Source organism: Diabrotica undecimpunctata, chromosome 3 (genome assembly GCF_040954645.1).
Source record: "Diabrotica undecimpunctata isolate CICGRU chromosome 3, icDiaUnde3, whole genome shotgun sequence".
Classification (NCBI taxonomy): domain Eukaryota; kingdom Metazoa; phylum Arthropoda; class Insecta; order Coleoptera; family Chrysomelidae; genus Diabrotica; species Diabrotica undecimpunctata.
In genome coordinates, this window is record NC_092805.1 from 92358618 (window position 1) to 92376978 (window position 18361).

The 18361-nt window shown below is 31.4% G+C and overlaps 2 protein-coding genes across 5 annotated transcripts in view; one reads left to right on the top strand and one right to left on the bottom strand.

The window, feature by feature from the left end:
• Positions 1 to 7474, bottom strand: part of LOC140437057 (uncharacterized) — a 69295-nt gene extending 61821 nt beyond the window's left edge. Inside the window, exon 1 of the mRNA XM_072526300.1 lies at positions 6891 to 7474. Coding sequence (XP_072382401.1) covers positions 6891 to 6932 — 42 coding nt within the window. The 5' untranslated portion in view covers positions 6933 to 7474. The remainder of the gene's footprint in view (positions 1 to 6890) is intronic.
• The window catches only part of Cep135 (Centrosomal protein 135kDa), a 218125-nt gene that overhangs the window by 123746 nt on the left and 76018 nt on the right, over positions 1 to 18361 (top strand). The window lies entirely within an intron of this gene.

Here is an 18361-nt window from a genome sequence, read left to right on the forward strand (position 1 = left end):
AAAGTACCATTACATTTTAATTTTTGTTTAATATTCCCTATCTCTAAACTTATTAGTTTTTGAGATATTTTCATTTTTCAAAGCAAACTAATAATTAGGTGTGTAAATTTTTATAAATTTTAAGTATGCCCTGACTGAATTGTCTCAAACTGACAGTTCACCATTACCGATTATTAACCCGGTAATTAATGTAACAATGTCAGAAGTTAAGAAAGAAAAATAATTTATTATTAATAAATTTTACAAAACACAAAATACATTTACGGAAAAAATAAAAACTACTTTTAATAAAAATATTTTTAATATTTAATTACATAAGGCATTTAAGACCTCCTAAAACATTTATGCATGCCTGAAAAAGATCATTGAATGAGCCAGTAACATTACGAAGCATTTGTACACTAAGACTTCAAAATATGATATGGTTAGTAACAATACATCCCCACACGTTCAGCGACCATCTAGTTTGACTATGTGTAACTATATGGTATGAATTAGTTGTGGCATAATAATGAAACTTATGTCTATTAATAGAATCGTTTTTATGAATCGTAGCTTCATCCCCGAATAGTACATTATCGAAGAAATCTCTGTTGATTGATTTTATCTAAGGCCCATTCACAAAATACGACTCTCTTTTTTAAATCTCCCTGGATTAATTCTTGGTGGAATTGAATACGGTAAGGGTGCATTCTGTTTTTGCAAGAATTCTTTGCGCAGAGTAGCAAGTTACTTCTTTTCCTCTGGAAATACTCGTGGATTTATCGTATACAATGTGGATTTTTAGTAACTACCAGAAACACATTTATTTCGTTTTCCTGTGTCACCTGTGCTTTTTGTTCGTTCGTGCTTTTTATGTATAACTGAACCTGTTAAGACCTAAATTGATCCTTCAATCTTTCAAAGCTTGCTATTGTAGGTTGTCGCCTCTCAAGAAACCGTTATTATCATGTAGATTAACTATCTACATGAGTAAAACAACAATATTATAAGATATAATGTCTGATTAATTGTTGGCAACTTGAGAATTACAGTTTTAATATCAATGTGTTTACTTTTGTTGTTCTTTATTTTTGTAAATTATGCATACACTGATCACATATCAAGGTAGGAGCATACAGAAGGCGGATAAGTGACCAGGATCAGGGCAAAAGAATACCGGGATCAAATCTGGAAATAGAATTGAAAATCGCCCAAAGTTGGAAATATGCAATGCAACCTAAATATAATTTCGAAAAGCCATTTACCGTCCTCTTTCCAGGAAGAGACGAATGGAAGTCGAATAAACGAATCTCATAATAGCAGATCAATGCTGGTATAGAGACGGCTCTAAAACCGATGAAGGAGTTGGAGCTGAAGTATAGAGAGGGAAACCAAGGCTTAACCAAACTTAGTGAAAGCCTGCAGGGAAAATCTATAAAAATTATATCTGATAGCCAGGTGGCATTAATGGCACTAGAATCGAATCGAATTGATTAACTCAGAATAAATAACAAAGTAAGTTTTTTTTTTCGTCTTTTTTTATGACAGGGGAGGTGGTCCAAATGTTCGAAACATACCTCGGTCCTAGAAAGTGGGCAGAACCACAGCCTTGGTTATGCAGGATTCCTCCAGCGTGGCCACGATGATATTCGAGACCGCACGCAGGGGTTGTTCGGACACCATCGCCGTAAATCCCAGAGATATAACTGGTAAAAGAACATTCTTCTCTACCGTGAATTACCGGCTGGGCCGCCTTGATTGGTACGCAACGTCGGCAAGGCTTTCACCGGATACTCTGGGTGTCTGGACATACTGGTACTGAAGGGAAAGAAAAAACGGGCCCACTTGCCAATGATATAGGCCCAGAACCTTTCGTTGGCACAGCAAGAAGCACAGCCAAAAGGCCAAAAATATTGGACTAGGTGGAACGGATGAAACGTAACCACAACCGGGTCTCAAACATTCGAAAGCTTTTATACATGAACCTTCGAAAAGGAAATATAAAGATCTACTAGATACGACTAGGAATGATCTGCTAATTATCGTAGGTCTCCTAACAATACACTGTCGCCTTAAGGAACACAAACAAAACCGGACTGGCATAAAGTGCGAGTTGCAGAATCTGTAAGGCAGATGATGAGACGGCAGAATACGCTCGGTGCAACTGTTCAGTGTTAGATAGGAGAAAGCTAAATAGATGAGCATTATCAACTCAAGTCCTACATACTTCGTAGAAGTTTCACCTAAGACCATAATAGGCTTTGTTAAAAAGGCTGGGATTAAGGGACAACTTTCACCTAGGGATGAGCCACAATAGACCTCTTAAGTCGAGTGGAAGGGTGGTTAAGCGCCCACTCATATTGAATCTAACGTAACCTAACTTTTGCCACGATTGCTCGTACGGACCGAAAATTTAATAGAAGAGGTTATCTTCTTATCGACTTCTGCAGAAAATACGACAACCAAAAGATTCCGATGTTATGAATAACAAAGATATTCCTAAAAACTTATATTTGTTTCATGTATGAAGTCGAATCAGTCTAAGAGTAAATAGACTGAGATGACTAAAAGCGTTCCAAATGTGGGTACTATGGAAGAAGCTAAATAGCTCATGAAAAGAATACAGACTGAATGAAAGCCTGTTAGAAAGGATGGGACCTGATAGAGGATTTTTGTATATATATTTATAGACCTGATAGAACACGTCATCTAGGACACACTTATCTAACTTATGAAAAAATTTAATCTTCAACATCTCATAATGAAAAAAAATATTGGTGATAAAAGAAGTCCAGGAAGAAGAAAACATTCTGCGCTACAAAATCTAATAGATTCGATAAGCAGTAGCGCACCTAGAATTTGCCTCTGGGGGGGGGGTTTTGGTTGGTCACCAAAATTTTTTTTATGTTACCTCCATTTTAAATCCTTAAAATGTGTAAGTAACAGTGTCGGAATAGGGTCCTGGGGGGATTTTAACCCCCAAAACCCCCCTCGGTGCGCCACTGTCGATAAGCATGACACATTTACTGATAAGGACCGCACAAGACAGATCAATTTGCCGTAGTTATGGCCTATCTTCAGTTATGGATAGGGAACCTAAATAAGAATATATATATATATATATATATATATATATATATATATATATATATATATATATATATATATATTTATATATATATATATATATTTATATATATATATATATATATATATATATATATGAAAATTTGATATTAACAAAAGAATACATTAAAAAGTTTAAATTTGATTAACAATTTGAAATATCACCATTGAAGATATGTATAAAGTAAATTTAGTAAATATGGTTCCTTTTCCTATACATTATAAGTTATACGTTGACAAAAATTTCGAAATCAAGAACACTTAAAAAATGTACAAAATAATCACCTTGCTAAATCGGAAAAAACACGGAACCATTCTGAGCCATCAAAAAGATGTCGTTAGAAATGAAATTTGAAAGTGCCTGGAAAAACGTCATCACAAATAGATAGCCCTACAGGGTGAACTCATAAAACATTGACAAGGGTTTTGGTTAATCTATAGAGGAGAAGTTGAAGATGGTCCCAGAGGTGGTGACTTAAGATTGTCAACTGAGGAAACTGCTCTACAACATAGGCAGGCTAAATTAACCATGTCTGAAGACTTTGCCATATATGTTCTTTTTTAATGTGAAATGGTGAAATAGTGATGCACAGGCAAAGCAAATATTGAGCCACCAGAAATCCTTAAATTACCCATAAGAAAGTTGCTGGCTCTTATTAAGAGTACAAAAGTTCTTGGTGGAGTTTAATTGAAAGGCAGTTTTTAGTACAAAGCTCCCACGATCTCACGATCAATAGCCAAAGACAAGAAGTATCTCGCCTAATTTATGAAGAAGAAGAAGAAAGTGGGAGTCGGTGTGAAAAGATATAAATACTAATTCAAATATGAGCTTAAAAGATACATCAAGTAAACTAAGATAAGTAACAATAAATTAAAAAAAAATTATTTACTTAAAATCATAAAAGCTAATTAAGTGAAAGAGTTGAAGGGAAGCATTATTATCTCAAAACGATCATTATTAAACTTTAGAATTAAATATCTATGTGAAAGGCGACCAATAGATCCTATTCGGCAAGTAAAACAATCTTCAGAAAAAAACACATACGAAATACGGTTATTTAAATAAATGGTTCAAAAATCTATTATAATACCTTACGTCAGATGATAATAAAAAGAAAAATTACTTTATATGAAATGTATAAGATAAATTACTTAGCAAACAGAAATTGAAATTGAAATAAAGATACACTACAAAAAATGAGAAGATAATAACTAAGTTATTATTAAAACTCAGTATCAGTAAGGAAAACAACCGAATAAACGATAAGAATGAATGGGAATCGAAAACAGATCATTATATATTATATGAAAGAAGCAGCATTTCTCAGGCCAATATAATTGGACCGATAATTTTTATTTTGTATATAAACGATATGCCGTACTGTGTTAATAGTGACAATTGTAGTCTAAATAATTATGCTGTTAATACAAATCTTTTAGTAACGGCAAATGATTTGGAGATTCTACTAAATTAATCTCTCGATATGTATGGAAAAATGTTAAATAGGTTCTCCAGTGAAGGATTAATTACTAATCAATTAAAAACGAACAGTTTAATGTTTAGTACAATCAGATCAAACGTAAAAATGTCCAAATGATCTTCTGTTAGATGATACAAATATTGAAATTGACACCATAACTACATTTTTAGTCATGATGCAACATTGACATGGGAAAGTCACACGCAGCAACTTAATAAAAGGTGGAATTCAGTATGCTATAGTTTAAGAGTATTATCACAATAATATATTTAAATCACGAAGATCAAAAAACAATTTATATTTCAAGCTTTCAATCTTTGGTGTGTTATGGGGCAATTTTTTATGGTGGAAACAATGAACTTAATCAGGTATTTTTCTGCTAGAAACGAGCGCTTAGAATTATTACAAAATTTAGATTTGGAACATCTTGCAAAGATGTCTTCAAAACTAAGTTTGGCTGGCACTAGCCGGTGGACAAAGTCGCCCTCCTTTCGAGCAGGGAAGATGTATGTTTCCATTAGGTGAAATCCTATAATATCACCACGTGTCACTAGTTTATCACATATAACCATAATTGTAATTTAATTCAAAGGTTTTTACACATATTTTTGTAGCTAGTTTCAATTATTATTAAAATGTTTCACTGATGATGGTCCGACTAGATAAAAAAATTCAAAATTTGAAAAATTATAAAATCGTGTTTACAATTATTTTCAGAAGCTAAAATAATACAAATTATCTATAAAGTGGAACTAATAATTGCAAAAAAGTAATAACCCACAAAATAAAATTAGTTTAGTTAATAAAAATTTGCTACTAGATATACTTAAAAAACACTATTGTAGAAAATACTTGGTCTAATAAATTTTTCTTTTTCGAATTCTTTTAAAAATGTAATTTTTAAAAAACTATTTAAACAAAAACAATTGAATTTCGATAAATTATAAATAAATTTGAATAGCAACCAATACAATTAAAAATAATCCTCAATGTCATGAATGCCAACTTACAGTTTGGTTAAATGGCTAAAATTAAAATTTTGTTAAATATTGTTTTTTATTTAATAATAAAAAAAAATTTATTATTCACAGATATCTGAAAACATGTAACAAATATATGGAAAATTAAATTAAAAATGTGATATTTTACTGGTTTTATTAATAAATTATAGACAAATAATATAATTATAAATTTTGCATAGATTTTGAATTTCTGATCTTTTGTTTAAATTATTATCACTCTTGCTAATACAAACCATTTCTGAAAAGGTCCTTTTGAATTTATTATGTTCATTACACAAAATTTTAATGTTACCAAAATCCATAATATGGTCTTTGTCGATTACATGTTCTGCCAAAGCACAAGATGGTTTTTTTTTATTCCACAATCACTCTTATGGGAAATAATACGATTTGATAGATTTCTCCCGGTCCCACCAACATAAACACATAAACAGCTTCACACTGAGTTCAACTGGTACTACTGGTGTCTTTGATGGTTTTTATTGTTATTTTTGTATTGCCAACAACCTTTAGTATTTGTATTAATTTAGTTGTTAATGAATAATGTTAATAATTTTTATTATTAAATAAAAAAGAATATTTAACAAAATTTTAATTTTAGCATTACATGTAGGGATATTTGTAATTTTATTGGTCGCTATTCTAATTTATTTAAAATTTATCAAAATTCACTTGTTTTTGTTTAAATATTTTTTTCATAATTACATTTCTAAAAGAATTCGAAAAAGAAAAATTTATTAGACAAAGTATTTTTTAAAATAGCGTTTTTTAAGTATGTGCAGCAGCAAAATTTTATTAAATAACCTAATTTTATTTGCTGAGTTACTACTTTTTTTGCAATTATTAGTGCCACTTTATAAGATATTTTGTATTATTTTAGCTCTTGAAAATAATTTTAAACACAATTGAAAGTTTGAGTATAAAGAGTAGTTATCTAATAGCCCCTTTTTATTGACTCGAACCCATCCAAACATGTTTATATAGTTTTTTTTAAACAAGTCAACAAGTAATTCTTTTTTCTTATTCTTATATATATATATATATATATACATATATATATATATATATATATATATATATATATATATATATATATATATATATATATATATATATATTTAAATAAATTTAGAAATAAAATTTCCGAAAGCTCGACTAAGCTCGAAGAGTTTTACTTATATTATCCTAAATCAATAGTCAATAATTCTATCAACATAATATATTAAATCAAATTTTATTGATTTTAAATACTGATAAAAATGTAACTTCAAAAAATTACCTGTATTCCAAAGATTTTTCTCATATTTGCCTGCAAAATCATTTCCGCTGAAAACTGAAGTATAAAAAATCACATCATCCACCGGTATCACAAGCACAAGACATCACTAATAAACAAATCTGCAGCTCCGTTCGATTATACAATACTGTTTTCAAGGTTTTTCAGTTGTTCAGTTGCTCTCACTAGGAAATGCCCGCCGATTTTTTCTTCCAATCGACTCTTTTCAATGCCGCAATCTGTTGCAACCGCAAAGACCGAAAGATTCATGCATATCAAAACCTAGATGATCGGCGTCCCTAGGGCGACGTCCATTTTCGACACGACAAACAGATTTTCTTTTCTAATTGTTATTTATTTATTCGTTTGAATTATATATCCTGGGGGACTAAGTTCTTCTGAGAAGGCGTCCATCACGACTCAATGTTTACGTAATTTTACTATCTCGTAACGCGGTCGGTTTGACTTTTGTTTTGGTTGTGTGCGATATTCGAATAATCTCGCTATGACTTAGCGCGAAGACATGGAGGAAGTATACTATAAGAAGGTGTCGCTTACGGTGAAGGTGTCGTCGCTTTGTCGATTGTGTCTGTGAAGGCATGCAACGAAGTATGGTGATATGCAATTCGCGAAGGAGGTCTGGTTTTCGTTTAATGGACCAGATGTCCTGGAGGAGTGGGTCTATTTTTTACCTTTTTTGGGTCGATGAAGACTGGTTTGAAGGTAGAAAAAGTTATTACTGAAGATATGTATAGTGTGTCCCAAATAGAACGTTATAATAATTAAAAATATAACACAATTATTGTGTTACATTCCCAGTCAAAAGTTTATCGCATATTAAAATTACAAATTATGTTCCTTTTGTATACATATTGTATGTACTTTCAGTTTGTTTAATATTGTCTAACTTTGTTTTTATATTACAGTAGATAGCACGGTTGGTTATTCGTTTAATGCTATATTTAGATACATTCTGTATAACCTATGCATATGATACGTGTTCTGCTTTTGACATATTACAAAGTAGTTAATATTTCAATAATGTTTTATTTTGGCCTCGGCTTACATATCTTGCCAATCTTTCTTTTTCGTATTCGTCTTCAGGTTCCATTTCCATTCCAAGTTTGAAAATTATAATGCGGTTCTGATTATACTACGTTTGAAAATTATTGATGACACGTTTTTATTACACAGCTGATAATACCCAACGTAATTTTATAAGTCAGCGACAAAGAATTCAAAACTATTTGAAGTTTTATTGATTCAAATGTTGCATTAGTTTTAATAAACCGATAATGTGGATACCTACATAAATTTTCTCAAGAAAATTACAAAGGTCTAATTGTACTCATGTGAAATTAAAGTGTGATTTAACAGTGCAGGAAGACTACCATGAAGAAATAACTCCTGATGTTAAAGAAACCATTAGCAAAGCAAAGGGTTTAAATAGGTTTTATTGTTATTAGCAAATTACATTCATCAAAATTTAAGACTGCTGTTTTTTTTTTCATGGAAGTCATGTGTTATAAACCGATTGTACTTCAGTCCGTTGGCTTATTCTATATCTTCCGGTCACTTACGATGCCCATTTTGGAACCCTACCACCGTATACCGGTCTAGATGATGGGTAAGATATATGTACCATGAGTCACTCGATAGTCTCCGAAAAGCATTTTGCCCTCTGCGATCTAATCACTCGAAGTCATGCAAGATATGGTTGACTGCTTTAGGTCCTCCGTTATGACTCTTGGCTGATTCCTGCGTGTTTTCTGCAGAACTTCAGCTATATGTTTGACCCAATGAGAGTTGTGTTATCTTCGTATTCAGGCTTTTTTCCTATCGTGGACGGTGCTAAGTTCATCAGTTTTATATGCCTAACGAGCAATTTTTCTAGAGGCTAGAGTTTGAATGATATCAAACTTAACAGCCTCAGGGAATTAACTTTTTTTTTTCGGGTTTTGCCAGGTTTGGGTATATTTGGGTAGAAGTCACCCTTATGAGCTACCATGCTTTTAGTATGTACCTCAGTCCTAAGCTAGCCTGTAGTATTTATTATACATAACTTTTTAGACAGAATATCATTTTATTCTATAGGAGTGAAGGAATACTTATCGGAGGATTTTTTGTCTTCTACACGATTTTTTTGCCTTTCTCAGTTACTTATTATATTCAGTCAGAGCTTTGCGATAATCAATGTCTAGGCCCAGAGTATGCCTTATTGTCCATTTAACCCTTCCGAAACAATAATCCATGTCTGCTTAATATGCTTTTTAGTTTATGTTACAAGGTTTGTTTAAGTTTGCTTGATAGGCTCATTACCTATTTTTCAAAACAGATTTGTTAATGATCTGAATAAAACACCTCATCTGACACATAGGTACCATGTCGTGCCCACTGTTATATCAATTACCTTCTTTCGTTGTGAAGTTACGAAACTTTGTTTATTTCCTACATTTAGTAATTAGTATTTGTACTGCCTCAGGTCAGATGGTGCATATTCATATCGTTGTACGAAGATCAATTATATTACGTTTTCCTGCAATCTGTGACTAACTATTTCAACTCCCGTAGTGGTGCTTGTTCGGGATAATTATATGGGGGGTATGCTAATCGAGAATTATCTCCTTCATACTTCTTCCCTTTATGGTATTCATATTCATCATCGTTAAATTCCTGGATCAAAGATTCATCAACGGCAATGCTTTAATATGCCGCTTTACTATTATACAGGTCCTCAGAACTTGGGCAGATAGGCTATATATAAGCTATGTATCAAAGCTACATCGAACCTTTTCACAGTAAGTTCTGCCGAAGCCTTACTATGCAGAGGTTCACCTGCAGGATTGGACTTGTTGGAGCCACCGAAGCCTCTGATGATTTGAAGGATATTTATCCAAGGCTGCAATATGCCTTGAAATGAGCAGACCACAATGCTTTGCAGGAAATCTCGTCGATCGTGTGGACTAGAATTTGTGTATTTTCTTGATCTTCCGATTTTTCAACTATCAGTCTTCCGTCTTAAGGTCTTAATTTGGTATCCTTGTGGGACTTGATAGTTTTTCTTCATTATGGTATTTTTTAAGGCGCTGATAAAGCCCATGGAGCACTTGCGCATATTATTGGGATCGATTACATTTAAGTCTGCACTCTCACGGTTTCTCCATAGTCCTCACCAACTCATTAGTCCATTTTTTGATACACCGTTAGCGCAATTTACCTACATATTCCCTGCGCTAAACGATATTTTATGAAACTGCAGAAGTTAATTTTAACTTGATAGCAGCCTCATTCATTGCTTGTTCCAGTTTTTTCATGATCATGTCTGCTTTAACCTAATCTAATCCGGAGTATCCGGATGGTGGCCGTGCTCCTGCCAGCCTGAATACTTTTGTGACATTTCTATATAACCTGCTCGTTCGATATCCTTAGTTTTTTAGCACCTCTGTTGCGACGGGGGTAATGGCATTCTCCCGAGGTCTCTATTTACTCTCGGGTTTTACGGATACCCGGTTTTGGTTTGCGTCTCTATGCATCCTTTTTTTAAGCTTCAAAGAGGTGTTTTGGTACCTGGCTCAGAGTTGTGTTTGTGTTTATAAGCTCAGAAGAGTTACGCATTTTATAGATTTCTTCTGAGCGTTACCTTTTTTATTTTATCATCTTGTTATCTATCTTTGCTCCCACGAGTTAAGACAAAATACTGTCATGCGCGGTAGTACGTGGTGCGAGTTCGCCAGTTCTCTGGAGCATAGCCTAAGCCAGCACTTTCTCCCCTGTATCATGCAACGATGGTGTTACACCCCGGGATTAGGGAGTTTAATAGTTGCAGAACGAATCTGACGAATCTCTGATGTAGTATGTACTATTTATTTAGGTATCTAAGAAATGTACCTATGTACTTATTGGCATTTTTCTAGTCCTCCATGGTAAAGTAAACTCATGTTCCTCATCACTGAGGCGTACAATTCCAGCTCAAACCCTTAAAGTTTTCTTATTTGCAGTTTATGTTGTTTTTTTTTAAGTTTTTCATATTATTTTTATAAATTCTTGTACAAAACTCAGACAGGTAGTATATTGTATATATTAACTGCATACCTCTACCCGTCTTTAATTTTTCTTTAATTTTTGTAGAATTTGAGCAACTTTAGTATTTGGGTTACTATTGATGTTACTGTCCCCGCTGATTCTAGTGATTTTGCTCAGATTTTTCGGTTAATCTTATAGAAAGTTGAATATTCACACATGCCTATTTTTATTATCCGCTATTGGCCAAGACTAACGTGGAAAGTGGGTGAAAAACCTTACATTCGTAAATTTCTCCTATTCCTTAGTTTATTTAGTATTTACAATTTGCATTAATTACAACATGAGGTATAAAACTGTGGCAAAAATCTTAAAGGGGACTCTTATGAAAATGAAAAAATTCTCAAATATGTAAAGCTCATTATCATTATCACAATACGTTACTGTATATATCCGTTTTGTGGATTCTTTACCTATTATCATTGTACATTTTACTTACATTTTATTCCGTACTTATTCAGCTACAAAACAAATTTTGAGACCACGAGACGTATTTATGGAAGTATATTTAAACGCGCTATTGCGCCAGAATTGGATTAGCTGAACAATGTCAATGTAAATGCAGAAAGGCGTAACTGGTTTATCGTGTCAGGAAAATACTTTAGGACGTTATATAACTTTAATAAGTTTAACTACATGTATCATGTAATAAAGTAAACCGTAACTTTAAACCTAAGCATGCACGTGTATTTAAAAATATAGTGATATTTTTTTGACTGTACGTAATAACACAATTATTATAATGAATATTCCACAATGCAAAAATATCCTAAAACTATCTAGTTAAATAAATAAAACTAAAATAAAACAAATAAGTATAGTATAGTCAATTCACTGAGCTTGAGAAAATTTTGACAAAAAACATTGTCGAAAACATAAAAAATCCTATCACTCATTGTTAATAATATTAAAAAAAATAAACCTACTGTTGCATACTTCTTTTTTAAGAAGAGTAATCATGAATAATCGAAGTACTTACTAAACCCTAAAAATGTATGGACCTCTATAATTTGACATATTGTAGTAAACATATTTATATATTAGAAAACATAAAAATAACATAAAAATAGAATAAAAATGAGTAAATTAAAAATAAAGCAAAATTAAATTGCTAAATTGCAAAATTTCAAAAAGAACATACTAAAATAAAATTAAAATAACATTAAAATAAATTATAATAATAAAATAGAATAAAATAAAATTAAAGTAAATAAAAATAAAATAGAGTAAAATAGAATACAATAAAATAGAATAGGGTGAAGTAAAATAAAATAAATCAAAATAAAATTAAAGTAAAATAGTATAAAATAATATAAAATAGAATCAAATGGATAAATTAGAGTAAAATAAAATGAGATAGAATAACGTAAATTTAAATTAAATAAAATTAAAATAAAATAAATTGGAATAAAATAGAGTAAAATAAAATAAAACAAAACAAAAAAATAATATTAAATAAAAATAGAATAAAATAGAGTAAAATTAAATTAAATAAAATTAAAATAGAATAGAGTAAAATAGAATGAAAATAATTTTTTTGGCAAAAATTAATTCAAAAAGCGAAGCAAAAAAAACAGGGAATCCCGCAAGTTTTCTTTTCTGTCCCATAACTTTTTCCACGGGGTATTGGTATGGGCATTGCTTTACAAAAAAAACTTTTATTCTTCCTCTTCAAGATGACATTGGGAAGAGTCTTTAGGATTCCCGATATCCGAGATATGATTTTTTAAATTTCGCCACTCACACCATTTTTTGGTCATTTTTCCTATTTTCTAACAAAAATTGTTCTATAACTCTTTTCTACGCTTTAGGTATATGCAATGGTACATTAAATATAAAGAAGAAAAAATTACCTTTAAAATGGTCTATAGTAGAAGATTCTAGGACCTCATTTTAAGCAAGATACGGTTCTTTAAAGTTTTTTACTTTTAAGGATTTTTGTTGTTTTACCGGTTTTTTTTTTTAATTTCTTATTAATAACTTAACTTTTTTCTTGTACATTTAGGTATATGCAATACTAAATAAAAAAGAAAGCTTATTTGCTATACTTTAAAATAGTCTACTGTAAAATATTCTAGGATTAACCGTAACCAAGATATTTTTCGTCAAATTGTAATACTTGCTACTATTTGTATACCTAAATGTACAAGGAAAGAATACTCCAGTCGCAGTCGTCAGAGACGAAAATGCCACTAAACCTCTAAAAATCATACGAACAAGTTGAATTTTGCTGAGAATGTCAATTTTGAGACTCCAAAAAATATGCAAACATGATGCATTTATTCTATTTTTATTTTATTCTACTTTATTCCATATTATTCTAATATATTTTATTTTACAAACATTAGTCATTTTACATTGAAAATTTGTTATTGACTTTAAAACAAGTAGTTTCAATTTATTATTTCAAGAGTTACTCCAGTCGTCAGAGACGAAAATGTCACTGAACCTTTATAAATCATACGAACAAGCTGAATTTTGCTGAGAATGTCAATTTTGAGACTCCAAAAAAGATGCAAAAAAGTTTGCCAGTCCTATCCCCGGGCTTCCCCCTAAAACCGCCCCTCGTAAGTGGTTGGGGCAACGGAAAACATCGGTTCACCAAGAATCTGTACGCCGTAGAAAAAAATTTTTTAAACAAGAAATGTAATTACTATTTAAATGGGAATAAGACAAAATTAAAGATTAAAGTACGGTTATTGACGTTTCAATTTTCACTTCGGAAATCGTTCTCAAAATACAAACATTAGTTTCTCCTTCCAGTGCTTGCTATAATGAGACCGTTAACACCTTGCGTTTTGGGAAACGTGCCAAAAATATAATATTCGGGCGAATCGTCAATGAAGATCCCAAAGAAAAGACAATCCGAGAATTGAGAGCAGAAATATTTAGACTGAGGGAGCTTTTAAAAAACCTACAGCCGCCGATTGTAAATCAAATGTACTTTCAAAAAGATGTTACAAGAGACACGCAAAATGAAAATACAGAAGATAACCTAAACCGAAAGCCCAATCCATCGAACGTTCTAACCATATTAACCCAAAAATTAAATGTAGCAGGCAAACCTCTTTGTACGAACGAAGAAGAACTCATTCCGAATATTGACGTCAACGCAAATATTAATAAGAACATTCAGAAGTGACTTTAATCATGTCGTCAAATAAAATAGATCCTGAGAAGTGTGGTTCAGATGATTCCACTATATCATCCAAATGTTTGTATTTTGAGAACGACTTCCGAAGGGAAATTGAAACGTCAATAAACGTACTTTAACCTTTAATTGTGGCTTATTCCCATTTAAATAGTAATTGCTTTAAAATGCCACAAGAAACTAGCTTCAGAACAGTATTAAGAAATGTAACTGAGATGATGTTGAACAAAAATGTGTATTAGCACTTTTTCTGTAGAATGAACCGTTCTGTCAGAAACAACGTTTGAAGCGACCATCGATATTAAATGTGTTACGCGTGCGAGATAAATTTTTTAAACAAAATTCGATAGATTTTGATCAGAGTATCCTATCGATAAAAATTAACATGGGTTTTAAAGACGAAGCTTGCAGCGTTCGTACGCAATTTTTGCATTTTGCCGTAAATAGCAAAAATCGTTAAGGGTAGAAAACTTAGAACCTTATCTTGCTTAACATTAGGTCTTAGAACCTTGTACTAGAGACCATTTTAAAGGTAATTATTTTTTCTTTCTATTTAATGTACCATTGCATATACCTAAAGCGTAGAAAAGAGTTACAGAACAATTTTTGCTAAAAAAAAATATAAAAAATGACCAAAAAATATTGTGAGTGGCGAACTTTGAAAAATATCTCGAATACTGTGAATCCTAAAGACTCTTCCCAAATGTCATTTTAAAGAGGAAGAATAAAAGTTTTTTTCTGTAAAGCAATGCCCATACCTGTCCCTCGTGGAAAAAAGTTATAGGACAAAAAAAAATCACTTGTGTCCCTGTTTTTTTTTTGCTTTGTTTTTTTAAATATATTTATGTAAAAAAAATATTTATAACTTTAGTAGGTGACATTTCGATAGGAAATTTAATTTTAAACAACTGTTTTGTGGTATAATATGTAGAAAAGTACACAAAATTCACCCTAGGGCATAGAGACAAATTCACCCCTTTCTCAAAAACGCAACCATTTAAATGGTAGCACTCCACGGTTTTTCCTATTTGGGGTTGTAGTTCCTTTCTTAAGTACATAATTAATAGCCTACTACTCCTATTTGATCTATTCTTTTATTTTAGCGCACCCCATTCCTGTTTTCTACTTTGATTATTATTATTTTCATCATCTCAATTTTCTTTGATTATAATCAGTTTATGTTATTTTCATATTCTATTGGTGGTGGTATCCTTGTTGATTGCCATTTTTTAATAATTGTAAATTTTTGCCATCTTTCTGTGACTGTTTCTTTTTGGGTATATTTTTTAAAAATTAGCTCTGAGCACCTTCCACATGCTTTTTTATCTTTTAGATATAAATTATACTCAACTTCTTTTTAAAAAGTTTTTTTAATATCTATTTTTACAGTTATTTAATCTTTGTTTACTAACATTAGTAAAATTTTGTGTTGTAAGATTTTTTATTTTTAATATTTTTCCATTAGATGTTTGTTAAGAATAGTAAAGCTTTATTTTAATTTTTTAAAGTACCTTTTCCAATTAAATTCTGTTTTCTGAATAAATATTCGGATATTTAAATAAAAAATGAGAGTTTGTTAACCGCTTATTAAAAATTCAATGTTAAAACGCATTATTGGTCAATTAGTAAGTACCGCTAGGCAACCTTCAGCTAGGTGCCACAGGTAGCCGAATTCGGAATATATTTTGATCTCGACATTAACCGTTATTAGGAGAAAGTAAAGAAATGAAGAATTTTCAGAGATACGCAACATTAGGTTGATACGTAATCCGAATGTTTTGATATTCCGACATTGACCAATCAATTAACATATCGACCATAAGAGGTGTAATGTTTGATTTTATGACTTTCGGAAGCTTACCGTTTCGACATAATATACAACATTGTTTTGTCGAATGGTAGGTATTTTTTAATTGTCTAATAAAAATCGTAGGCAAATAGAAAACTGATGTATTCCTTAACTAAATGAAAGGTTTTTTGCACTTCAAGCTTTTTTATAGTGAAGTTCTTTATTTTGATTTTTCAAGCGAAGCTTCTATACTGGCTACTTTTTTCTCTATTCGTTTAAATTAAAAACTGCATTAAAAATAACTAAATATCTAAAATAATAAAATAACTATAAACACATTATATAAGATTATATGAGAAGTAAATAATCAAAACAATATCTTGATATAAGGTTGAATGCTCAAATAAATGAACTTTGATCAAATAAAAGGCAGATATCGAGCACAGTTTATTAATTAAATCTTGCCCAAGTACTTTCCCTTCCTAGAGCATCTTCAGGGGCATTTCGTCAATTTTGGCCAGGAGAGAGAATGATACATTCTCTCTCCTGATGCCAACCATAATGTAGCTTCGCTTATTTTTTAAAAATTTTAAACTGTTTGTCCTTGTGTAAAGTAGAAACCCTCAATTCAGAAGAGTGATATCATAGTTTAAACGCGGAATATCCTCAAATTTAAATGTACACAGCGGCCCTCGAAAACTGCCTGTTTTCTCGATTGCAATTTGCGTTTCCTCATAAGAAATTACAGAATATATAAAGTAGTATATTTATTTGTGCTTCTCTATAGAAAAACTGACCAGGAGTTGTCGTACAGTGTAGCCAAATCTTGTTCACAAGTAGTAATTATGGTCATACAAAACCTGTATTCTTCCACGCAGCGATTATTACCGTCATAAAAATAACAAAAAACATGATTTTTTCAATAGTAAAAATTAAGCACAAAATTGTAATAAAATAAATTTTATTTATATGTTCCGTTTCGTTACGTATTTAAATTTATAAAATAAAAATCGATATTTTAAAACATTATTTTTCAATCGTTTGGCAATGTTGGAATTAGCGAGGAAACTCGGTTTTACAATGCGGATCCAGACATGCAGTAAAACTAGTTTTTATTATTTTTTGCCGAATAAATGAACGAAGAAAACATTGGTGTTTCTATGGGTAAATAGTGCATGTGTTTTTCTGAGTATATTTTATGTGATAAGTTTGTAGCAGTTTAACAAAAGTATCCGTTAGCTGTATTTATCGTGTACTTAAAAATACATCGGAAAATAAAAAGCAAGAAAAAGGTAAAATTAGAGGTAGGAAAAGCATTGTTTTGGATGACGAGACAAGGAATATTATACGTCGAAAAATTCATTCATTTTATTTTCGGAGTGAAATTCCAACACTGAAAAAAATTTCTCAAGAGCTCGAAAATGATGACACTTTACCCAAGATATCTCGTAGGGTCTTAATCAGGACCATGCACGAAATGAACTTTCGATACGTAAAACGCAACAGAAAAAGTATGCTATTAGAAAAAAATGAAATTATTCTGTGGAGAAGAAAATATTTAGAAGAAATACGAAAAATTCGCAGCACTGGATGCAAAATATATTATTTGGATGAAACCTGGATTAACCAAGGTTGGAAAAGGTCATACAGTTGGAAAAGTTTGGCAAGATTTAAATGTCAAAAGTAAACGCGAAGCATTTATAGAAGGCTGATATACATGATTAAAAGCTCCATCAGGAAAGGGACGGCGTTTAATCATCACCCATATAGGAAGTGATACAGGGTTTCTTGATGATGGTTTTCTTCAATTTGAGTCGAAAAAAACAGGTGATTATTAAAGAAATTGAAAGGGAGGATTCAACAATGGCTTACAGAAAAGGGGATTGCATACGAAGAATCAATGCTCAAAATTTAGCTCCTTGACATTGCACGGTTAAGGAAAATTGAATATCTTAAATATGCTGTAGATGAAACTGCAAAAGATTAAGGTGTCAAAGTTCTGCGTCTACCACCTTATCATTGCGAACTTAATCCCATTGAACTTATCTGGGAGCAAGTGAAAGGAGAAGTAGCAAGCAATAACAAAACGTTCAAATTAAACGAAATTAAGAAACTTTTGATTCAAGCAATCCTCCATGTAACTCCAGAGAAATGGGCTAAATGTATAGGCCACATAATTAAAGAAGAACATCGTATGTGGGAACTTGACACTTATATAAAAGTTTTACTAGAGCCAATTATAATAACACCAGGTGGTGAAGATAATGACAGCGATAGCAGCACTGCATCTTCAGGTTTCGACAGCGAATAATATTTTCTAATAGTTTAATATGAACATCAGCATAAAAAAACCAAAAACAAAAAAAAACGAGAACATAGTAGTTTGTTTTGTTTTATACTGTTTAAGTGTTTTGTTCATTTTATTTAATAAAACAATATGGCTCTTGGCGAACA